Here is a 24,816-nt window from a genome sequence, read left to right on the forward strand (position 1 = left end):
GCTGTGACTCTTTTTTTGTATCCCAAGGTCATTCCATGCATTATGATTGTTTGTGTGAAAGACATCCAGTTGCCTTTCAAATATATATAAGCCCATGCTTATGTAATTCAAATTGGACCTGGGCATCCTAGATCTGCCATAGCATGGAGAAATACTAAAGAATGAAATGAAAGACATTGATTCTCTCCCTGAAATAACTCCCATTCTCGATCTATTTTTTCCTATTCTCTTCTAGGGTGAACCTGGCAAACCTGGTGAGAGAGGTGCTCCTGGATCCGCTGGGGCTGTTGTAAGTATTTTGTTCCTCACCCTCTATTATTCACTTCAGTGATCTGGATGGACATATGTACAAGGATTTGTTTACATAATTACTAGTAATAAATAGCTGCCCAGAGTTCTTTTATATAACTGAGCAGCTATACACATCTTTTAAATAGATAAATATATATAATACATACATACATATGCACATATATATATATACATACATAAATGTTGCCTTTGTTTGGGATCATTAGAGCAAGCTATGTGGCCTGCTACTTTTTTCCTATCTCAATGAACTAAAGTTCACATTTATGTGCTAAACCTTCTGTAGTCAAAGTACTTTTTTAAGGGGTTTTTTGATCTACAGAATGGAGAGAGAGGCAAGGAATGGAGGCATATAGTCAAATACATGAAAAAGCAGATAACAGTGGCCAAGAGAACATGCAGAGTGCTCTCCCTTCATACATTTGCTCACAACAATGATGTAGGGTAGGCTAGACTTATGAGAGGGACTGTCTCAAAATCATCTAATATGTTCTGTGACTGAAGGTGGGCTAAACCCTGGGATGCCCCATGCCAGTCCATCACCTTGTTTACTATATCCACAATGAGATGGTTTTGCATGCAATGCAAAATGCAGGAATATTTTTACAAAGATAAATTATCTGATCATGTGGTAGGATCTAGAAAAGGCATTTGGTGGGAAGGTTTTCAATCAACAGATTTCTTATGCAAGATTTATTCTAAAAACATTGTGCTCTGCTTGTTTCAATGCTTACTCCTCTTTGGTTTCACCCAGGGTGCTCCTGGCAAAGATGGTGACGCTGGTGCTCAAGGTCCTCCAGGCCCAGCTGTAAGTACAAACTTGATTTCTCTTTCTACAGTATTATGAATATTTATCCCTTTTTGAATTTTATCAAGACTTGAATTTTCCTACCTTTTCATTTTAGGGTCCTGCTGGTGAAAGAGGTGAACAAGGTCCATCTGGTGCTCCTGGCTTCCAGGTGAGCAGGGTTACTTCAAAAAACAAATGTGTATATTCTCTTTCTAAAAAAAAAAATCAAATTTGGAATGATAGACACCAGTTAAATATTTAATAAAATTGCTTTTTATTTCATTTGAATGTTCAAATGTACATTTATTTGCTCATTTTGTGACAAGGAGAATCTATAGGTTTTAAAGCTGCCAAGTTGGAAAACACTGCTGTAGAATATAAGCATGTAAAATTCATGAGGTGCTACTGAAGTAAACCTGTTGTACTTAGTCTGTTTAATAAGCTGTATTTGATTGTCAGGCTTATCTAGTCCTATCAAAGCTAATATTTTCTTCACTTTTGATTTCTGTTTTTAGGGTCTTCCTGGCCCCGGTGGTGCCCCTGGTGAATCTGGAAAGCCTGGTGAACAAGTATGTAATGTGTTCCTTTGTGCAGAAGTGTAAAATTGTGGGGTCTGTACATAATTTAAAGCAGGGAAAAACTAAATTAGGCCCTTGAGTTGCAGATCTCCATTTGGGAAAGGCTAGTCTGGCATCTGAACTCAGCACAAATATTCTCCAGAATAACCTTACTTTGCACACATTAATAATGTCTGCCATTTTTCCCATTGGGACTTTTTATGCATTTCTTTTTCAAATGGATGCATGCACCATCCAAGAATTGAAAAGCATCTACTGACATATGGAAAAACAGGCCCATATTTTTCTGCTTTAGAATTCCCAATTCATACATTCTTTTAGTAGTTGTAGAGAATTTTATTAGGTGGAGATTTACCTTCTCTTCAGGGCATTATTATGACCAGTTTAGGATTTCATATTCTTTTGTTGAAACAGTTATTTAATTGGACAAGCCTCTTTTTTAAAAAACCAAAAAAAAACCCCACCTTCATCTATTTCTTGCTAAACATGCAAGACTTTTAGTAGCTTTCCAAGTTTGGAACAGACTATCCTGGAAGATGGTGGACTATCTTTCATTCAGTGAGGGACATTGATAACAGATTGTCACTTTTCAGGGGTAATGGATAATTATGTACTAGCAATGTTGTAAATAGTGGATTCCTACATTACTGTAATCTGGGACTAAAATCTTTCAAATTGCTTTTTTAAGAATCTATTTCTGAGACTGTAAATCTATTATAAGACAATGAGTGTATTCTACTTCTATATGGCATATCATAATTTCAAATGCAGATTAATACATGCACATATAACTTTTTTCCTGGAAAGTTCAGTAGTGTTGAGACTTGAAATTAAATAAAGTTTCTGGAAAATTTCATTTTTGCTTAGTGCATCATCAATATGGCAGCAAAATATACAAGGTTCCATTATTTTTTCTATTTTTCTGAAGAAAAAAATAGCAGTTTAGGAAAGCCATTTTTAGAATTCATCCAGAGAAATATTTATATTTCAAATAAAACAGTTTGAAGGAAATAATCTCTTGTTTATGGAAGAAGATAATGGATATTTCTTTCTTCTATAATATATCTTTATATTAGAGTTCTTATTTCAACTAGAAAAAAAACCCTACCTTCTCATATCTACTCTTCTATTTAAAGTTATCTAGAATTTCATAACTGAAAGAAACAAAAAAACCTATCTAATCCTACCTTCAGACATGACCATGAACAATCCATTTCTTGCTGAACTGCATTCCACCTTCCACTCCCATATAAAATTAAGTACATTATCTGCATGTATTCTCAATGGTTCTGTCTTTTAACAATATCTGCTTCTCCCTACTTTGACAGGGTCCCCATGGTGATGTTGGTGCTCCTGGTCCTTCCGGTGCAAGAGTAAGTAAAGATTTTCTCTCTAGATTCTTATATGGCTTTATTTGTCCAACAACACTTCCATAAACAATTTGTAATCAACTCACTCTTTATTTTATTTAGGGCGAGAGAGGTTTCCCTGGTGAACGTGGTGCCCAAGGTCCTGCTGGTCCTTCCGGACCCCGTGGTGCCAATGGTGCTCCGGGTAATGATGGTGCTAAGGTAAAAGATTAATAAAGATTAAGATAAAAAGAGTATTTTAAAGATAAATGAACAGACCTTAGCCTTGGATATTCAGAATGATAGATCATATATCCAAACCCACTAAACTGTTGCATTCCTAGAAACAATATCATTTTTTCTTTTCCCCAATATGCCTTGTGGAGATCAGAATATTGTCTTAGAAACATGTGTGAAAAATAGAATTCAAAAGATAGAAGAAAAAATAGAAGATTTTTTTTTAAAAAAAGGAAATTCAGAATAGACAGGCACCTCTTTGTATATGGTTTCCAAACACTTGGTTCCCTTCCTGATAATGCCTTCCTTGTTGCCTTGACTATACAATTCTAGGGTGATGCTGGTGCTCCTGGAGCTCCTGGTGGTCAAGGTCCTCCCGGTCTTCAGGGTATGCCTGGTGAACGTGGTGCTGCTGGTCTGCCTGGTGCCAAGGGAGATAGAGTAAGTACATGATTGTTGAACATTGTTATCATCAAAATAGCAGTCATCATCTTGCTATGCTTAAAAAGATGGAGAACAAAAAAAAACATTCTGCCTTTTTCAAAAACACCCACTTCTTTCCAAATATTATCTACTTTCCAGTTTCATGCATGGCTTAAGTTCCTTCAAGATTGTACCTAGAAATAATTTTGACATAGATATTCACTACCTGTCATCTTGACATAGAAATTCATTACCTGTCCATCAAGCCAGTCTAATTTAGACTGTATAGTAAAATTTTGAATGAGAGTCTGGAATGATATTGAAATATCTGAATAATATTAGTTCCCGACATTATGAATTGGGATTCTTTTTATTGTAGACAAAATATAACAATCATTGAATTTACAGTCTTCTGCATCTGTGTTCCTCATCTATCTATAAGTTATGGTCCTTCTCTAATGACACCTTACAAATAAACTGCTGGGATAATCAAAAAGGCAAAGAAGAATTAATTTTATATTATCTTCCATTAACTGGCTTTCAGATATTTTCCTGAATACTGGCCAAGCCAAATTAAAAGGTTGATTGACCATTGTTGTCTTCCAGTTTGGCCTGAGGCCTTGTAATAAGAAGTAAAATTTCAGAGGGCAATCCAGGATCATCATTTTTATATTTAGCTTTCGAGATATATTAGAGAAAATTCCTAACATCAAGGCTGATGTGAAATGTTCATATTTCAAGATTTCAAATGTGAAAGATAACACAGCAGCAGAAGGATCTTCTTATATATAAAATATATTGAAAAATATACTTAAAAAGATGTTGAGAAAGAGTATAGAGAACAACAACAAAGATGATTAGGGGACTGGAAGCTAAAACATACAAAGAACAGTTGTGGGAACTGGGTATGTCTAGTTTAATGAAGAGAAGAACTAGGGGTGACATGATAGCAGTGTTCCAATATCTCAGGGGTTGCCACAAAGAAGAGGGAGTCAAGCTATTCTACAAAGCATCTGAAGATCAAGAAGCAATGGATGTAGACTAATAAAGGAAAGAACTAACTTAGAACTAAGGAGAAAATTCCTGACAATTAGAACATTTAATCAGTGGAACGACTTGCCTCCAGAAGTTGAGCCTCCAATAGTGGAGGCTTTAAGGAGGGATTGGACAACCATTTGAAACCATTTGAAATGGTATAGGGTTTTCTGCTTGAACAGGATTGGACTATAAGGTCCCTTCCAACTCTGTTATTCTGTTATTGTGTTATTGTGCCGTTCTGATCTTTTCAGTATTGATAATCTTATTTTGTCTTTCCTTTTTTCTAGGGTGACCCAGGTCCCAAAGGCACTGATGGTTCCGCTGGCAAAGATGGACCTAGAGGATTGACTGGACCCATTGGCCCACCTGGACCAGGTGGTGCTCCTGGTGACAAGGTAAATATTTCACCAATTTTTTCTCCCCAAATTCCTACTGATTTATGGTCATTGGAGCTTATGCCACGTGTTTTACTTAATATTTTACATTCCCTGGCATTTACACAGATCTGTGCCTGAATTAGGAACAAGCTGCCATTCTCAAGTCAAACTTGGATTGTCATTCTTTTACAAAGCATCAGGGAAAGCAAAATGGCATAAATGAAAAGATAAGCCAATATGCAAATATCTATCTAGGACAAACTGCATCTAAGGCTTTTTGTGGGAAGTTGTGGATTTTAAGAAAATCCTCTGCTTAATTTTATTGTTTTTTACAAATGCTAGAAACTAAATCAGTGGGATACTCAGTGATTTCATTTATTTCAAGCAATGCGATTCAATGTGCATTTTCTATTTTAATACACAGACTAGAATATTACACTTCTCCATATTTTATGATGCAGCTCCTGGCTTATAAAACATATTCTTTATGAAAATGCATTAAAATAATGAATATTTTACAATTAAATGAATTAATTATTAATGCATTATATTAATGATTAAAAATGCCATTTAATATAGATTTTAAAACAGCATAATTAATATGCAAATAGTTTGAAGTATACTTGTAAATGAACATAGACTAGAAACTGGCTAATCCACCCACCCAAAAGATATGGCCAGTTTTCCCACGTCCCTTATCTCTCTCTTGATACCTGTTAACCATTGTTGTGTTCTTTCAGCTTAATAGTCACAAATAACAAATCCGTATTTTTGTATTAGAACTCAGTGAATCTCTGGTTAGAAATGAAGGCATTTTGTCCATTTTTTTTTTAACTTTCATGTGATTGGGAAAGGAAGCATTGGTGACTTTTATCCAATCAGTGGATAGTACCTAATGTAAGGCTGACTTATCAAAAAGAAATTGTTCTTATAGTACATTATTAGTGCATAGAACACTATTACTCGGTCTGGTGCTTAACCTTGTCTCTCTTTCTTTTTCCTCAGGGTGAAAGTGGCCCCGCTGGTCCTGCTGGCCCCACTGGTGCACGTGGTGCTCCTGTAAGTAATTTACCATCCTAGGTTTGTTTTTTATTTTGCTTTGAGAAATTTAGTCTGTAAAGTTGTATACAGAGCTGTATAGCTCTTATCCTTTCTCTTTCTTGTTAACTTGGCATTTCTTTCATTCATCATGACATTTTCTGTCTTTTTCCTGTCCTTCCCAGGGAGACCGTGGTGAACCTGGACCTGCTGGCCCTGCTGGATTTGCTGGCCCCCCTGTAAGTATGACGGAAAATCTCTTCTACTTCTCAGAAACCCCATTAAAATGCTTGCATCGTCTTACAGCTATAATGAGATAAAGGTGGTTTACTGGCTTTCTTCACACAATATGCTTATCCTTAGAATTGTAGCAGATGCATTTATACAACATGTTAAACCTAATGTGTTTGACTTGATTGGGTATTTTCTGTAGTTTAGCTTATTATGTGAGTCCAGCCCATTAGATAAATGTGTGATCTGGTATTAACCAAGACTCTGGATTAATTTAGTAATCAATTTACTGTGTTACATTGTTGTAGGAGCATAGCAAGTGAACCAGAAAACAGCCATAGATTACCAGCAAATGACCTTTGGTAGGAAAAGAAAGTTGAACAAATCAATTCCAGAGTTAGGATCATAGTCAATTTGTCCTAACCTAATTACAGTGATTAGATAGATATAAATGAATACAAATATTTTTTCCAATAATGTTTGATACTCTGAAACATTTTGGAACTCACACAAACCAAGTAAGTCACTGTATGCGGCTGAATTTATGTTAAGAATATTTTTCAGAAGCAAATGATCTGGACTATAATAGAGAGTTGTCATAGAACCAGTTCAGTTGAGATCCCAAGAACATTAGACAAGTTATTTTTGCTTCAAGTTGTGCATCTGAAATTTTTTGCTTTACCAACTCTGTGAAGTTGATTGGAAAGACAGATTATTAATGCCCCCCAAGCATCCAGTGAGCTAGTTACTGAAAGTTAAAGGTTTAACAAGCAATTTTGTCTATAATAACATAAATATAAATCTGCAAGCAAATGTCTTAAAACTTATCAAATCCCCATCCTTAGCCTTCTACATTATCTTTCCCTGGTTGACCATCCATGGAAAATCCAAAAAACTGTATAGAGTGGTCCTCATTGTTAATTGGTTCCGGGAGGCAGAATAAGTACCAAAAATGATAAGTACCAAACAATTTTTCCCATAGGAATAATGTAGTAAGTCACAAGGCAGCTGACATCAAGTTCTAGTTTGTTCACTGAGTACCAAATAAACAATGAGTACTGGGATAAAATTTTCACATCAAAATGCATTAAGTAACAAATTTGATGAGTTTCAAAGTAGTTGAGTACCAAAGTACCAATGTAACAGGAAATTAGAAGTTTATTCAAGGATTGGTTTAGTTAGTTATATTTGGAAAATGCACAGAAAGGTAGAAATTAAATCAGATAGAATCCATACACACCTGTCCCCATCTTCCTGATCTTCACCATCTGTGTTGTTTCTATTCCAATAGGGTACTGATGGACAACCAGGTGCTAAAGGTGAACCCGGTGATGCTGGTGCTAAAGGTGATGCTGGTCCTCCTGGTCCCTCTGGAGCTACTGGTCCTGCTGGCCCTGCTGTAAGTTCTCCTTCGCTGCTTCCCACTCCCTTCCATGAAGATTTGCCCTTCTCTCAGCCTTTAGTTTCATGCTAACCTCTCCCTATTGATTCCAGGGTCCTGTTGGTGCTCCTGGCTCTAAAGGTGCTCGTGGAAATGCTGGTCCCCCTGTGAGTATGGGTGTTTTTTTCTACATTATTAAATCAGATGCTATATTATAAAATGGTAGTTCATTAAGAATTCAAATTATTGTTCCTATTTTCAAAGAATGCATAATTCAGTCTCCAACAAAGGAGAACATTTGTAGCTCAGGATTGAAATGAGGGGTCGTTGGTGCTCTCTGAGGTTGCTTATTTTCTTGCAGACATTTCATTAACCAAACTAGGTAACATCATCAGTGCTAGAATTCAATCTGCAAAATATAAGTTTATTTTTTTAAAAAAAATCTGATTTCTATTTTTTATTTTGTGCTGAACAGAATACAAAAGAGATAACTTTACTCTAAGAACCTTTAATTTACACTAAGTAGTTGAGATCTTATTTGGCTAGTATATTTGGGATTTCCAATTAGCAGTTCAGAAATGCATCAGAAATAAAAGCATCTCCATGTAAATAAGAAACAGTAGTGTATCCAGACAAGGTGTTAAAAGGTCCGAGAGAGCTTTTCATACTAACTTTCACATTTTTGAATCAGAGCAAACCCCTTTAAACAATTGCAAAATTCACTAGAATGGTATACAGTGAACTTGTGTTAGTGTTTTTTTGTAGGAAAAGATAATTGAAAATGGAATATTTATTTTTATAGGGTGCTACTGGATTCCCTGGAGCTGCTGGAAGAGTTGGACCTCCCGGCCCATCTGTAAGTAACCATATAATTTGCCATTTTCGGCAATAAATTGGGGGAGAAAATCCTCAAAACTTCAGAATGCCCATCAGGGTGAGATAATTCACAAGGACAATTTTTGCCCCCTTTGGCAAATAAAGACATTAATTATAAAGAGGAAGTGTTACCAATGTGAAAAAAGGCAGAAGAAATTCAGGTCTTAATATGCAATCTGTTAAATGCAAATTAATTTTCCTTTGTCTCTTTCTTGAGACCAAAAATCGATTAATTTCAATGAGTATTCAATCTAATGTTTTACTCTGAACTGGAAGCTTTAAAATATTCTATTTACAAATAGGCTTTGCACCCATTTTTTAATACATTGTTGACTGGAAGAGGTCAATACAAAATTTAAAACATTTGTAATGGAATGCAGCTTACTATTTCAGTGTTATGGATATTTTGCAGATATATCAGTTCAGAAATACAAACAAAATGAAGGAATGAACAGGAAAAGTATGTCAGGATATATATATAATACTGATATGATGGATATACCTTATTTCCCAGGGAATTCTGGGAGGAGTTGTTAGAGAGGACAGTTTAAGATCGCTAGGAGGAAAATATCAAACCCCTCATCATGCAATCCTCAAATTTCATTGAATCAATGCCTGTCAGATGAAAATATGGATTTTTTTTTCAACACACCTCTTGTTCAGAATGTGGTTAGTCAGTTACCTTGAAGGGGCCCTAAGAAACATACAACTAAAATGATTAGCCAATGGAAGAGAAAATTTTGCTCATCTAGGACTGATGTGTCTGATTTGAAGCATAATTGCATCCTCATCCAGAGCCCCTCATTTAATGAAGATTTATATAAAAAATATTGTTGCATACAACTCAGCCTTTTTGCTAGACGTTGTACTGACTGATAGGCCTGTTGCCTTTCTTTTCCCAAAGGGCAACATCGGTCTTCCCGGCCCACCTGGCCCTAGTGGAAAGGAAGGAGGCAAAGGACCCCGTGGTGAGACTGGACCTGCTGGACGCCCTGGTGAAGCCGGACCTGCTGGCCCACCTGGACCTTCTGGTGAGAAGGGATCTCCTGGTTCTGATGGACCTGCTGTAAGTAAATCTAAAATTCACTTCTCTTAAATGAAGTATATGAGCCAAGTTGGGTATCTTCTTGAGAAGTCTCCCTATTACATCTAGCAATAACTTTTTGAAAACAAATTTGTCTTAAACTGATATTTAAATGTATATTTCCGTGGTGGCAATGTTATAGTATACCTTTTCATGCAACTACCACCCATGACCATTTTCATGGCAATTGGTAATATCTGTAGAGTTCTGCATCTTTTTCTGGGCAAAGGCTGCTCCTTGTCATAAGAAACCATGTATTCATTGGATCAGGCTTCCCCAGTCTCAGCATCCTGGAGATGTCCCAGAAATCTTAACATAACAGCCATCTTAACAACAGCCAGTTCTGGAAATCAAACTATGCTCAATTGGAGATCCCCAAATTGGAAAAGCTATTCAAATTAGCTTTTTTTAATTACCCTTTTTTTTTTAAAAAATGGTTTCCTCTCTTTGTACAGTTATATTTACTAGTTTGTTTGCTTATGTTGTTTTGAATAAAAAAGCATGACACCTAAAAATCTCAGTAGTAAAAGAGTCTCTCTTCTGTAGGGAATTTCACTTTTAGCCATCAAGAGGATGAGAACTCCTATTTAGGAAGGATATAGGTTGGAAAATTAGGAAAGAATGATATTACTTGCAATGTTAAAAAGTATCAGGATATCCACCAGTTTTCTCTTTCATGTAAGCCCTCCAACATTCTTGTATCCAGTCATAGAAGAGACAACAAACTGCTTGCTGCTTAGTTATTGAGGTCTAGTTCCATCACCTTTCCTAAATTAATGTCCAATGGCGATGTTAGCTAAAGATGAGAACATGTGCAGTCCATAAATCATTGAAGAATCAAGGTGGGGAAATCTGGTAGAGCATACTACTCATAAGGAAAAAAACCCGGTTGCCCAGTAAACCTATGTCTTTTTTCTAAAATCCACATTATTTTGTTTTATAGGGTGCACCTGGTACTCCTGGCCCACAAGGTATTGCTGGACAACGTGGTGTAGTTGGTCTTCCTGGACAAAGAGGAGAGAGAGGATTCCCTGGACTTCCTGGTCCCTCTGTGAGTACTTCTCTTCAGTTCAGACATCTGAAGTTTTCAGAAATGTAATATAGATCCATTTTTATTCTTTAGCTTTGAGATAAACTTTGATCTCCAAGAAAGAAGCAGAGTATTGAAAAAAATATCTGAGATCTCCTGACCTAGGAGAGTTCACAAATATACAGAGTTATAAATGAGGGACAAAAAAAAATTTAACTTGATTTTTCTTCAGACCAATAAATTTATAAATATGGGCAAACTCAATGAAGGTTTCCTTTTGTTTAGATGTTGTTTCTTCAAAAATACTGTGCTAAACGTGTTTGTATGAAAAACACAATTGATATGCAGGGTATATATTTCCAAGGAGCAGTGATTAGGGTTGCAATTGAACTCTCAAAGCAAGAGTGTTTTTAATCCAGTTCCTGTTTTTTTGCACATTCTTATAATGCACAATAGCAATGGGCTTGATTTGTTTGTTTCCCCATTTGCGATAGTATTAATGTGCATTGCTGCAGATATAAGTTTTGTTTTCTACTAATGGTAGATTTTCCTCCATACAGAGGCTGCACTAAAAAGATATGTAGCAGTATTACCTGAAGGAGCAATATAGTTTCAAAATTTCACACAGGGCAATATTGACTTCTCAAGTTTCAAAACATTTTTTCCTCATAACAGGCCTGTTGCTGCTAACAAAACATAGCATGTTATAAACTCAATCCTGGCTAATTGTCCAGTCATGTATTTACCTCAGTCATGTTGGTAGGCCATCAAAATAGATTTGATGAAAGTTCTGGGTTTTAAAGCCCTTGTTCCTTGTTGAGAGGCCAGTCTTTTCTGAGAAATATACTTCACTAATTCCTGGAATTCCATTTTAAATAATAAGTTACAGTAACATAAAAGGACTCTTCAGCTGCAGAAACAGCAGCTGGAATTAATTTTGGGAGATATTTGCTTGCAAAAATTCTGACTGTAAATCTTTCAATCAGAGTTGATTTTTTTTTCCTGTCATGAATGCAACCTGATTTAGAATTTAGGTAAGGTGAGCAATCTTGCCTTGCATTAATCCAAAGCTCAAGCACCTTTCCCAGAGCTGGTTGTTCCAATAGACAGTGAGATTTTTGCTTGATCAGATTCAGCTTGTCATGAAAAAGCAGCAAATGCTTAACTATTTAATATACTAGGAGAGAAAAGAAACATCCACGATCAAGTCAGCTGCTTGACTATGCATTTTGATTTAAGTACTAGTAATTTCAAATCAGGCAGCAAAATGTTGTATCTTACTGTGTATCTTATGCCTTGAATTTTGAACAGATCCTTTTATTAGTACTTTCCCAGATACTGAGTACTAGAGAACATCTCTCGTTAATCTAAAATATTTGATTCTCCTTTCTCTCTTTGGAACAGCAGTTCTTGTGAGTCATAGCATTGCATTCTCTTTTGCTATCCATAGGGTGAGCCTGGCAAACAAGGTCCATCTGGTTCCGCTGGTGAACGTGGTCCTCCTGGCCCAGTTGGACCCCCTGGATTGGCTGGACCCCCTGGTGAAGCTGGACGTGAGGTGTGTGTTCGTTTTTCTAGAAGAGTTTGAGGCTTCCAACTCACCTCACCATTTTCATTCCTTTGTGGAAGTTTATTCTTATCAAACCTGCTACTATTAATTTCAAAACTAGAAATGTGTAGCTTCACCATCCCTCAGAGATAGAATACATGTTCAGTGTCATACAGGATGTCCCCAGTTCAATTCTTAAACTCTCTAGCTAAAAGAGCAGTAAGAATTTCATGAAAGATCTGTGTTTGAGACCTTAGAGGGCTTTAAAGTATCAGACAGGTGGGAGGCTAAATGAACCAGTGGTTGGATTCAGAACAAGGGAGTTTCAGGAAAAGAAAATGATCAGATACAGTATATGAAATGACAATGACTAGATATATGAAAATCTTGAATTCAGTTTTTAGCATTCAAAACTCCTGTTTAAAACACTTCTGCTGGAGACCTTGGAGGGATACTCTTATTTGCCTCGGGATAGAGCCATTTCATTGGAGAATTCTTTGTCAGGATAGGATTCTAAATTCTCTATTGTGCTCAAGTTCAAATCTGACTTGTCTTGCTTAATTTGTCTCCCTTCTTTCTTGGTTCACAGGGTGCTTCCGGTGCTGAAGGTGCTCCTGGACGTGACGGTGCTGCTGGTCCCAAGGTGAGTTATTAGGTATTTGCATGAATCACATACCAAGTATCAAGAACTTACCAATGCTAAAAGATAATCAAATTCAAATAAATCATATCCAAATCATATTTGAAATAAGGGCTGACTTCACACTGATTTTCTCCCTTTGCCTTTCCCAAATAGGGTGATCGTGGTGAGAGTGGCCCAGCTGGTGCTCCTGGTGCTCCTGGTGCCCCTGGTGCCCCTGGCCCTGTTGGCCCTGCTGGCAAGAACGGAGAGCGTGGTGAGAGTGTAAGTAACATTTTTTTCATTCTTGTGTCATGTTTCAAATGTAGCAAAAGAAATCTTTTTCCAAACACCAGACTGATCCTTTCTTGTTCCAAGAGTTGTGCTTCCATATGCATAAGAGAATATTTGTCCAAAACAACTGATTTCCAATTGATTTTCATGTTCCAAAGATCAAGCTTACTTTTCTTATTGATAAAATGTCATTGATTCTTCCCTAAATGTCCAGTTAGACTCATAATTGTGGAAACAAAAGAGGAATTGAAGCTGCTGTCGCGATTAAAAAAAGATTTGCTCCTTGTAAAGTAAAATATAATTCAATTTCAGACTACTTCTTGCTTGAAAAGAAACAGTCCCATAGAATGACTGATTTCTCAAGGAAATGAATAGCAAATGGAGATACTTAATTAATGATGTGAACATTTTCTTCTCTTCTTTTCTCCAGGGTCCTGCTGGCCCTGCTGGTCCCGCTGGTCCTGCTGGTGCTCGTGGTCCTGCTGTAAGTTGGAGTTTCAAAATATTTCTTTTTCTCAAAAGAAAACCACATAATTTAAAAGTTATTCTGGTTATTATGTTAGATGTTTTTCCAAGAGTTTTGCCATTGCACAGCACTGAATGAATGTAGTTGACTTTGTTGTTGTCCACGTACAGTATATGCTATTTTTGCCTTAGGGTAATAAGACAGCAAACGATATTTTCAGTATCGAAAATGTCTACACACAGAAATGCCATCAATAGGTTTTGCTTTGTTTGTTAAAGACGGATTTGTAAAACTTTTCTTCTGGTCTATTCCCAGGGTGCACAAGGTGCTCGTGGTGACAAGGGTGAGAGTGGTGAACAAGGTGAAAGAGGCATGAAGGGACACAGAGGATTCTCTGGTCTTCAGGGTCCCCCTGGCCCCCCTGTGAGTACCTGTAATTGAGCAAGAATAAGATTCAACTCTCTTTTTTAGCTCTAGTTGGTTAAAAAAAATGGGAGGGATATATCATGGGTTTTATGTTAGTCCATTACATTAGTCAATTCCCATGTCTGTCCCATTGTCTTAAAATTTCAGATATGAATTCATGTGTAATTTATTACAATGTAAACTTTAAAAAAACCTCCATAGATTTTGTAGTTGTTCATGCTCACAGTTTAGAAAAGAATATAATTCAAACAAATTTTCTGATCTTTTTAAGGAGTTTAACTCAATGCTGTCGTTTTGTAGAAATGATTAAACGGAACCTCCAATGTTTAGAATGTAGACAGGTTTCTGAGCACAGGCAGCAAGGAAGAGAGAGGTGTACACTTTTCTGCTTTGGATGCAAGTTCTCAACTGAGCTGCATTTGTACTGTACAAAAATTGCAATTTGTTTCTAAAAGGAAATGCTGCCTATTGAAATCATTTTGGTTTTAAAACTACTTCTACAAGTTTTCCTCTTATAGGGACATCAGCTTTTGAACAATACCAGAACGATCTGCCCTCATCAACTATTTTTTCTTTACAAATCAATTTACAAATTAATAAATTCAAATTTACCACTTTGAAGTCAATGCCAGTAGGAGACCAGTATAATGCAGTAGACCTCAAAACGTGTTGCATATTGTGTTTTCTAATAGTAATAGACAGGTTTGAGGCCACCCAATTAGCAGAGAAATACAGACTTTTAAAAACATCAGCATTTGGTTAATATTCTCCCTTGGTGCAGAAAAGTATTCCTCCATAGTGTGATATCTTCAAGCATTTAGGTGATCACAAAAGACTGTATACAGACAAATAGATGTGTATTTGTGCACTGCCTATGTATTGATTCCCTGGGCCCATGAGACAAGCCATTTGCCAGAGAGTGAGAAATATTATGGGCAATTAAAAAGCCCAACATTTCATGTTAAACGTTATGAGGTGCATTTCACTGATTTTTTAGCCATTGTTAATGTCAGGACTTCGGCTTTCTCACTTGTCATTGTATTAAGATAACCAGTTATCCATCCAGATGATTTGGTAATTGACCGTTTCTTTTCTGGCCTAGGGCTCTTCTGGTGAACAAGGTCCCTCTGGTGCTTCTGGCCCTGCTGGTCCAAGAGTAAGTATCTGGTGTGTTATAACCATCCAGGATGGATAAGGAAACTCTGAGAACGGCCTAAAATCTCTTAAATCTGATCCTGGAAAGAATGAATTATTGCAAGATGAGGATGACATAAAATTCTAGTAGAGCCACTTGAGGGAAAAAAAAGAAGGCTGTAATTTTGTTGAGACAAATATCAGAAATGTATTTCTATGGTGAATTGGATTCTAATGCTCAGAAAACATATAGGTATTATTTCAGAAGAAAAGAGAGGCATCATGTTATAAAATGAGACTTAGATGTGTCAAGCTGGCTGTGTCTTATTTTAGCTTTTTTGCTTTTCCATCTTATGTCAAATGCTCACTAATAATGTATTTTTCTCTTCTTGACAGGGTCCCCCTGGATCTTCTGGTTCCCCTGGCAAAGATGGTCTGAATGGTCTCCCTGGTCCCATTGGCCCACCTGGACCTCGTGGTCGTACTGGTGATGTTGGCCCTGCTGTATGTAATATTTCTAGAAATATCATAACTGAGCTACAATGAGTTGAAAAGATCTTTGCCTTTAATTCTTATTCTTCTCATATTCTTCCTGCAGGGTCCTCCTGGACCTCCTGGACCTCCTGGTCCCCCAGGCCCACCTAGCGGTGGCTTTGACTTCAGCTTCCTGCCCCAACCTCCTCAAGAGAAAGCTCATGATGGTGGCCGCTACTACAGAGCTGATGATGCTAATGTAATGCGTGACCGTGACCTGCAAGTTGACACTACCCTCAAGAGCCTATCTCTCCAGATTGAGAACATCCGTAGCCCTGAAGGAACTCGTAAAAACCCAGCCCGTAGTTGCCGTGACCTGAAGATGTGCCACGGAGAATGGAAGAGTGGTAAGTGCAGGAAAAATCATATCTGAGTTTCTAGAACAGTATTTTCTGCTATGAATGATCCTTGGGTCTGAAGATGTTGTCTTTTGCTGTCAGAATTGTTTTTTCTTTTTGCACTGCTGATCTTTTTCTTGCATGCTTTCATTAACTATTTCATTATTCACAACATAGCTATTGATTCAGCTGGGATCAGGAAGAAATTATTTCCTTGAACAGAATATTCAGAACTTTCATAAATATTAATTCTATTAAGATTTTCTTTCTGCAGAGTATGAGCTGCATTTGCCTTAGTGAGATTCTCTTTCCAAGAGAGTTACAACAAATTAACAACTGTGGCCTGTTCCAGCTCTTAAAAGAGAAGTAGCTTAAGTTAGAATGTTCTTTCTTCTGTCAGTTAGTAATAGTGGAAAGTGATGCAATAACATCTACTTTTATTGCACATGGTCATGCCCCTGCCAATAATCCTTAGGCCCATTATTTGTACAGAAGATATCCCCACCACTACCACTACCACCATCAAATGTTGCATATATTTTAGGAGATGGAGAGGCCACCTGGACAGTTTTTGAGAACAAAGAACCTATAGCATGGGAAGATGCTATAGGAAAGAAGAAACAAGGAAGATAGAGTTAGCCAGTCAGTCCGCTTTAAAGGATGAAATAAATGAGAATTGTGTCCCTTCCAAGATCATTGTCTGTCAAATTACTCATGTATTTTTTTCCCATAAATAGGCATGTACTGGATTGACCCCAACCAAGGCTGCACTCTGGATGCCATCCAAGTCTACTGTAATATGGAGACTGGAGAGAGCTGTATCTACCCAACTCAGGCCACTGTTGCACAGAAGAACTGGTACATCAGCAACAACCTTAAGGAGAAGAAACATGTCTGGTTTGGAGAGACTATGACCGATGGCTTCCAGGTGAGACAGGAAACATTAAGCAACAAGTTGTTTCTGGGTGTCACGGAAGGATTTTTACAGGAGATGAGGTAAATATTATTTCACTTTTTCTTTTCTTTTGGTAGTTTGAATATGGCAGTGAAGGATCCAACCCAGCTGATGTTGCCATCCAACTGACCTTCTTGCGCCTGATGTCCACTGAGGCTTCCCAGAACATCACCTACCACTGCAAGAACAGCATAGCTTACATGGACCAACTGACTGGAAACCTGAAGAAGTCTCTGCTCCTCCAGGGCTCCAATGACATTGAGATGAGAGGAGAGGGCAACAGCCGTTTCACCTATTCAGTTATTGAGGATGGCTGCACGGTGAGTCTTCAGGTCCTTTAGATGGGGCAGCTGGCTTGTAGCAAATCACAGGGACATCACCTGCTTTTTGAAATTGTCCTAGACGTAGGCAGAAATATTTGAATATGCTATATTCTGCTATATATGTGGGAAGGCCAATCTTTTCCTTCTCTCTGCATCAAAACTTTTTCCATGTTCTGAACCTGGGATTAATACCAGGAAAATCTTAAGAATTAAAAGGCAGCAAATAAGTAGCAACCAAGTCAAAGACTGGAAAATAATGACTCTCTTCTGAACAAAAAAAAAATGAAGGCTGATTTGCCAGTCCAATTAATTCAATCAGTATGAAGAAATATATCTCTGTACCCATTAGTGTGGATACTTGAATATAATAGATAATGAAAAAACATCAGTCCATTCAGTGTCGGAGGCCCTGAACCATTAAGAGATCCTGTTCTGCAAATAAATGGTTGTTCCTTGATATAATAGTAGCACCTTTAACTTTCTACTAGTTTCTAGTGTTGGGTTCAGGCTGAGGACCATAATCTTATATATCTGATGTTGCTAATTTTCAAGATAATTTTTAAAGAGCCAGTTTGGTCTAGTAGTTAATGCATCAGGCAAGAAACCAGGGGATTGTGAATTTTCATCCCACTTTAGACATGAAAGCCAGTTGGTGACTTTAGTACCAGTCACTGTCTCTCTACTCAACGCATCTCACAGGGTTGTTATGGTGGGAAAAATAGGAGGAAGGAGTACTGAGTATATTTGCCACCTTGGGTTATTTATAAAAATAATAAATTTGAGATAAATAAATAAAGATCTGTCCTTTATTTGGATCTTTGCAGAATAGCAAAATATCTATGCTTGTAGCTAAGTCTTGACTAATATTCTTAGGGGTGGGAGCTGCTTTGCACTTGAAATTAGGATTAAAGAACACAAGTCTCTGATGAATGTCTTGATGACAATCTTTTTACTACATCAAGAAACATTTGTAATTTCATACCATTTTCATTTCCTTTACAGAGTCACACCAACACTTGGGGAAAGACAGTCATTGAATACAAGACAACAAAAACTTCCCGGTTGCCCATCATTGATGTGGCTCCAATGGACATTGGTGCTCCAGACCAGGAATTCGGCTTTGATATTGGATCAGCCTGCTTCTTGTAAACCCCAAAGGAAACCTGACAGTTTTAAAAATAAAATAAAAAACAGCCAAAAAAGAAGGAAATTTCACATGGACTTGAATTTGTGTCTTTTTCTATCCATCATCTCTAAAACTATTTTCGTTTCCGTTAAAAAAAAAACAAAAAAAGCATTAAACCAAAAAAAATAAAAATAAATGACTTTTGAAAAATAATTAAGGAAGTGCATCCACTTGCTTGACTTTTTTTTTAAATTAGAGTCACCGAAGACAGAATGGCTTGATTTTACCTTCTTCATTTTTAAAATCATGTAATATCTTGGGATCACAATTTGCACATTCCAAAAATATATATATAGATACCCTACAAAATGATAAAAATCAGTACCAACTAACGAACACCTGAATATTAACTACAATTCTTGGGGGGAGGGGAATCTGTTGCTTCCAAAGCAACAAAAAAGCAATGCTAAACTAGTCTTACAGCCTGCCCATAACATCTTCCTAATTATTGTAAACTTACCCTTTAACCTGGAAGTGAAAAAAGACCTCAAAATTTCCTTACAGGCCATCTTTCTCTGCTGGCAATTTTACATTTTTAAATCTGTTTCTATACAGAACAATACCATGGAAAAGATTATTCTTTCAGCCATTGTAAGTGCGTTTTTTTTTCTGTTTTGTTCAGCCGGCAATAGAAAGGAATTTAACTACTTCTAAATATAGGCGTGGCAGTGTATTTGGTTTTCAACACAAATACAAATTTGGACAAGTGTTAACAGCTAATAATGCTGGTATACCTGCAAAAAAAGGTTGGAGGTTATTTTTTTAAAAAGCAGAACAAATGGGGAAAAAAGGTTTAAGAGCTACAAATGTGTTGTCGGTGAACAAGTAAAGAAAAATAAATGGCTAATACAGAAAGCAGAGAAAATGTAATGTTAAATGTATATTATTATTGTAATGGACAGCTACCTCACAATTGTGATTTCCAAGTTCTTTGTGGGAGTTTTGGAGGGTTTTTTTTTCTTCAATGCCATCATCAGGCTGAGGGGGCGCAGGGAAGAGGGCAGGGTTCCAAGTTTAGCAAAAGGTGCTAACTGTGTCTATTTTATTTTATTTTATTCTTTTAACCTGCTATGTTAATAATGTCCAGGTCCCATGGAATTATTTTTGAAGTGGTGAAACTTAAAATAACTTTTGCTCCAAGCAAATTCTGTTGCTAAGAGCAGCCTGTTTGGTGCTATAGAAATGAAAGTATTAGAAGAGAGGAGGGACTAGAAATACTTGCCCAAAGATACTTGTGAATTCTCAAACGGTGCTAATTTTCTTAAGAAGCAAAAAAAAAAAAAAACCCAGGATGACCAAAATAATAATAATAATTAAACATTGCTGCAAGGGATCAAGGTCTGAAAATTTTCAGTTGTTGTCTTGTAAAGCAGGTGGATTCCTTTTTGACTTGCCTTTTTTCCCATCCATCCAGGTCTTCTCCATCACCATCCCTCTTCCTTTTTTTCTCCCCTTCTTTTTTTTACCCCACAAGCAAATTCTTGTGCTGACTCTTCTTGATCTTCAATAGTCCTCACTCATTGCTAAAAACACAACCTTTTCCTTTCTTCTACCTCTTCTTTGCTCTCAACCTCTGTCATCTCAACTCTTCTTCTTTTTTTCCTGTGGGTTCAAGTTCAAGCAAATCCATTCTTCTCTGTAACAAGAGGCAGATGTTCTAGGGAGTATGACCGACCGAAGATTCTGTACCTATTTTGTATATGTATAATAATTTGAGATGTTTTTAATTATTTTGACTGCTGAAATAAAGCATGTGAAATGATCCAAATATATCAGTTCTTCAGACTTTTCTGTCATGCAAGGCCAGCAGATGGCTGGGGTGCTGGCTGATGGGAGGGAGTGGGACCATAGTTTATATACATTTCGGAAATGTCCACACTTGCAAGCATAACAGCCTTTAAATAAGGCTATCAGATCCTTCAAATAGTCACCCAGATATTTTTCAGGTCAGATCTGATAGACTTACCATTGAAGAAATATACCAACCCTGCCTTCTTAGAAGGAATCATGAGGCTAAATTTGTAAGGATTATGGTAAATTTTCATTAGAGGTTCTTCCTTTCTATATTCCTCAGTAGAAGAAGCCATGACAATTAAAAAAAACATTATTCTGTAAGAGTATATAACTCTAGTCAGAGAAAAGAAGTCCAAAAAGGCTTAGTAGTTTTTCTTTATCATTATTCCTTTCCTACTTCTATTGTTTCTTACTTTGCTTGCTCTGTCCTACTTCTCCTTATATGCCAACTATTCATTTCTCCTGCTATTCCCCTTCAGTGACATCTAGAGTTTTTCACTATTTCCCTCACTTTAGAGCATCACCATGGAGTTTGCCATTTTTTAAAACTGACCTGGCTCCTGTCCCTTCTAACACCATTAAAAATCACAAATATTAAGCAAAAATGGCCCCTTCATGGTTTTCTCTTGGCTCCTTACTCCAAATAAAAATTCACTTACTGTACTATGTTGGCGCCTCTCTATTTCTCAGGGCCTAGCAGAGTAATGGAAATGAACAATTCATTTCTCCCCTTGCTTTGACATTTTCTGCCTCTCTGAATTTTCTCTTATTTTATCATAAAGTCCTCCCCCACATCTCTCTCTCCCCCCTCCCTCCCTCCCTCTTTTTAAATCAAAAAAGCTGAAAGTTTTGTTGAGGAAGGGGAACCCCAAATAGGTAAAATATTACTTGATTATAACTACAGAAAAATAAAGTGATGGGACAAAGGATCAATGGATGCAAGATTAGGAGAAATAAAGAGGTAGTAGACTTACCAAAATGCTCAGACATGGTACTGACATGATCGTGGAAACAAATCCAAGACCCAAGAACTGATACTTTTCCTCCTTGGATCTTGCCACATAGAATTGGTAGTCAGCTTTTACAGATTCCACACCTCCTTCCTTTTTCTCCAGCATCATGAGGTTGATATCCTTGCTTCAATACAAACTTGTGTAGTTTTTTCTTCATCTGTTCTTCTTCATATTATTCTAGGATATTCATTCTCATCCTCACCTTTCTCTCCATTTTCATTTTATGCTCCCTACTTACGATTTTCTTATGATTTTATTTTTCCTTTAACATGCTCTGTTATAGTTCTTTTGGCTTCTCTGAGAACTTTGCAAATGGGGTTGAACTTTCCTCCTTCTTGCTTACCTGATATTCTGAGGATGAAAAAAAGAATTCCCCGTCCAATGGGGCATCCTCTTCCCCCCACCTGCCAAGAAAGTTGAACAAAGTTCAATAGCCCTCATTCAGAAGCTCGCAGGGAGTGGGCTTCTTTGTATGAAAGGCTGCTTTATAAACAGAAGCTGGAGGCATCACGCATAGCAAATATTTTGCCCTACCAAAAGAAGCCGGATAGAGAAATACACAGTTGGCCTCCAGAACTCATGAATATTGAGTTATATATCGCACACAGTGAATAGATAGGGTTCTGCATTTAGATCAAGGCTCAAATGCAAGTCATAAAACAACTGTTTCAATATCTTTTCCCTCCGATGCTGCCAACATCTCTCTTTCTTCAAGGCTTCTTAGTCTTTCGTTCAAGCCATTCCATAGTAATATATCTAGCAAAACTTCCCTGTCTTTCCTATTATCATTTGATATTTCATCCTGCTTTTATTATTCTGTCTCTCTCCCCCCCCCCCCAATTTCTCAGTAGTGGACACTTTATTCCTGCAAGCATTAAAGATGGATTTAACTAAAAGTAGCCTATCCATTACCCAAGAAACTCAATTCTGATAAATAAAGCTGAACTAAAATCTTCCAATGTTGCTATGTTGAAATTTTCTTCCATAGTTTTTTCAACCATTCTTTTCAATCTGAGGATGCATTTTAAAGGAGCATTTCAATAAGATTCTAATTGGTAGGGCATGAAGTATTTATTTTATTTATTTATTTATTATTTTAATTTGTATACCGCCCTTCTCCCATAGGACTCAGGGCGGTTCACAGCATTAATTTTTGTTTATTATTTGTGTTTTATGTTTTTTAATGTTTTATGTTTTTATGTTTTTATGTCTTTTATTTGGGGCTATTTTCGGCTTAATTTTGGTTTATAATGTTCGACACAAAGATTAATTTTATGATTTAAAATTATCCCTGCCTAAAATCCTCCCTAGGTCAGGCCCGCTTGCTGAAAAAGCCATGTCTTGAGAAAAAGCCATGTCTTAAGTACTTATACTTAATCCTCTTCCAATGTGAAGTCTTCCTTCATCCCAATGACATTGCCTGAGCCAACCCACATTCATCTCAGCTCCTGCTCCAGAGGAAAGGCTGCCAAGGCCATTCGTCTGGAGATGCAGGTACTCAGCTTCCCTTTTGCAGGAACTCTCAAATTCACATTTCCTGCTTGTGAAATTTTCCTCCTCCATCTAAAGTCCAGGAACTATAATGTTTTGATTTTTTTTTTCTCCTTAGGAGTTGGTAGCTCCTTCCCCCCCACCACAGTTATCCCCCCCCTCCACTCATTGCAAAAGAAAACATAACAGGAAGAATGTTTGTTCTTGCCATAAAACTATTCCTAGAACTGACTCAGTGAGTTTGGGGCTGATAGAAGTAAGTCTTCATCCTGGTTCATCCAAGCCGGGAATAAATAAGCAAACATGGCGACTGCTTTGGGAAGAAGGTTACAGTTTATTGCAGAAGAAAGATGGTCCTTGCAAGAAGGAGCAGAGGAGGAGAAAGAGTGAGCACATGGGTAGAAGGTTTTTTATACCCCCTCTAGCCCTGTTTGGAATAGTTTCCTGTTCCTGTTTCCTGTTCCTGTGGCATGAACCTTGAGGCTATTTCTGAGTGTTTTTCTAGGCCTTGATATCTGTGGTTTAATCCTATTATCAAATCCTGCTTCCCAGGTGATGGGGCTAATGACTCCTAGAGTTTGGGTGGGGTATGCAGATTTTCTCTTTGTCTTCTTGATTGCTCTGGCTTCAACTTTCTGATGGTTTTACATCTGCATTTGTATGGGGCTAGGTCTTGCTTGAGGTAGAGAGATTTGGAGCCAAAGTTGGTTTCTGCTTTTTAAAATACTTTTGAGGAAATATATATTTCTGCCCTTTTAATATTTCCTTCTCTGGGGCTCTGACTTCCCACAGGGCATATATCAATTCAGATAATGTTGAGGATCTTTCTTTTGTTTAGTTCTCTTGGCATCTGCTGCTACTTCTCTCCTGATCTTAGGTTGGGCAATGCCAGAGAGAGGATTTTTTTTTCCTATTGGTGTAGGCCTGGTGGTTCATATCTTTAGTCTCTCAGGCTTCCTTTCTATACTGCTTCTTCCTCCTTTTCCTTCTTATACCACAAGACAAGAAAACTCAGGGACGCAGGCTGTCTACTAGGACATAACTTCTACTGGAATGTGTAACAATACGCAAAATAAGCTTTATTTATTCTTTTATATCTTAAGCATGGACCTTTAGATATTCTTAATGGGTTTAGAAGTATTCACATTCTTGAACTCTGTTAAATCTGGATCACAGTGAATAAATCAGGACTATTAACTAGAAAAGTTCAAAAAGCAAGGGAGGAGTTAAATCATTCTTTGGGTGTCTGGGTGTAGCATCTAGATTAAAAAATACATCTTTGCAGAGGGGGAGAATCCAAGATAGATGCTCTGTGTATGTCTGCCTAGGAAGAAAAGAAGAAGAAAATAGATTGAGATTAAACTGAGCATCTCCTAAAGTTTCAGTTCCCAAACCATGCAATGTAGTGAGTGCTCCAGGGCATTGCAAGACATTTTGCTACTTAAGAAACAGAACTAATTGTGAGTTCACAACAGTGCCCCCAGGCATCATAGTGCAACATTTGGGAACCACTAGGGTTCCCAAATACCATGAAATGATTATTAAGACATTCAGGGTGCCAAGGACTGAGAGAGTTGGGGAAACTCCATTCTAGACAAATAGTGGGTAGAGTCAGTGCTGGGATTCGGCCAGTTCGCCCCAGTTCAGCTGAACCGGTAGCTAATTTTTGGTTGCCCAGGCCCAGAATGGACTTGCAGAAGCGGCATCCACACAGAGAACCAGTTGTTCACATATTTGAATCCCACCACTGGGTAGAGTGATAGAAAAGAAAAGACACAGAATCAGTCTTTCTATCTGCAACCTACTGCATTGCTTTCTTGTGATCAGCAGGTTATAAAATGCTGGACAATCAGTTCATTAGATTTGGACTCCCATCAAAATGAACCTCATTTTAGCTGAGCTTTGATATACAGCTTGGGCTATGGGGTCCAAAGAATAATCAGGGAAACAAAC

At 37.3% G+C, this 24,816-nt stretch overlaps 1 protein-coding gene across 2 annotated transcripts in view; it reads left to right on the forward strand.

Annotated features, from left to right (window-relative positions):
• COL1A1 (collagen type I alpha 1 chain) overlaps positions 1 to 20,335 on the forward strand; it is a 39,540-nt gene extending 19,205 nt beyond the window's left edge. For both annotated transcript variants that reach the window (XM_015810410.1, XM_015810409.1), the window contains 26 exons: positions 236 to 289; positions 1,064 to 1,117; positions 1,215 to 1,268; positions 1,615 to 1,668; positions 3,006 to 3,050; positions 3,150 to 3,248; positions 3,597 to 3,704; positions 5,012 to 5,119; positions 6,107 to 6,160; positions 6,325 to 6,378; positions 7,662 to 7,769; positions 7,865 to 7,918; positions 8,554 to 8,607; positions 9,532 to 9,693; positions 10,655 to 10,762; positions 12,192 to 12,299; positions 12,880 to 12,933; positions 13,087 to 13,194; positions 13,634 to 13,687; positions 13,985 to 14,092; positions 15,198 to 15,251; positions 15,626 to 15,733; positions 15,828 to 16,110; positions 16,839 to 17,029; positions 17,134 to 17,376; positions 18,382 to 20,335. In XM_015810410.1, the coding sequence (XP_015665896.1) occupies positions 236 to 289; positions 1,064 to 1,117; positions 1,215 to 1,268; positions 1,615 to 1,668; positions 3,006 to 3,050; positions 3,150 to 3,248; positions 3,597 to 3,704; positions 5,012 to 5,119; positions 6,107 to 6,160; positions 6,325 to 6,378; positions 7,662 to 7,769; positions 7,865 to 7,918; positions 8,554 to 8,607; positions 9,532 to 9,693; positions 10,655 to 10,762; positions 12,192 to 12,299; positions 12,880 to 12,933; positions 13,087 to 13,194; positions 13,634 to 13,687; positions 13,985 to 14,092; positions 15,198 to 15,251; positions 15,626 to 15,733; positions 15,828 to 16,110; positions 16,839 to 17,029; positions 17,134 to 17,376; positions 18,382 to 18,528 (2,628 nt within the window). In that variant the 3' untranslated portion in view covers positions 18,529 to 20,335. The remainder of the gene's footprint in view (positions 1 to 235; positions 290 to 1,063; positions 1,118 to 1,214; positions 1,269 to 1,614; positions 1,669 to 3,005; positions 3,051 to 3,149; positions 3,249 to 3,596; positions 3,705 to 5,011; positions 5,120 to 6,106; positions 6,161 to 6,324; positions 6,379 to 7,661; positions 7,770 to 7,864; positions 7,919 to 8,553; positions 8,608 to 9,531; positions 9,694 to 10,654; positions 10,763 to 12,191; positions 12,300 to 12,879; positions 12,934 to 13,086; positions 13,195 to 13,633; positions 13,688 to 13,984; positions 14,093 to 15,197; positions 15,252 to 15,625; positions 15,734 to 15,827; positions 16,111 to 16,838; positions 17,030 to 17,133; positions 17,377 to 18,381) is intronic.
• The last annotated feature ends 4,481 nt before the right edge of the window (positions 20,336 to 24,816 follow it).

Source organism: Protobothrops mucrosquamatus, unplaced genomic scaffold (assembly GCF_001527695.2).
Source record: "Protobothrops mucrosquamatus isolate PMUCROS unplaced genomic scaffold, P.Mucros_1.0 scaffold10, whole genome shotgun sequence".
NCBI classification, from domain to species: domain Eukaryota; kingdom Metazoa; phylum Chordata; class Lepidosauria; order Squamata; family Viperidae; genus Protobothrops; species Protobothrops mucrosquamatus.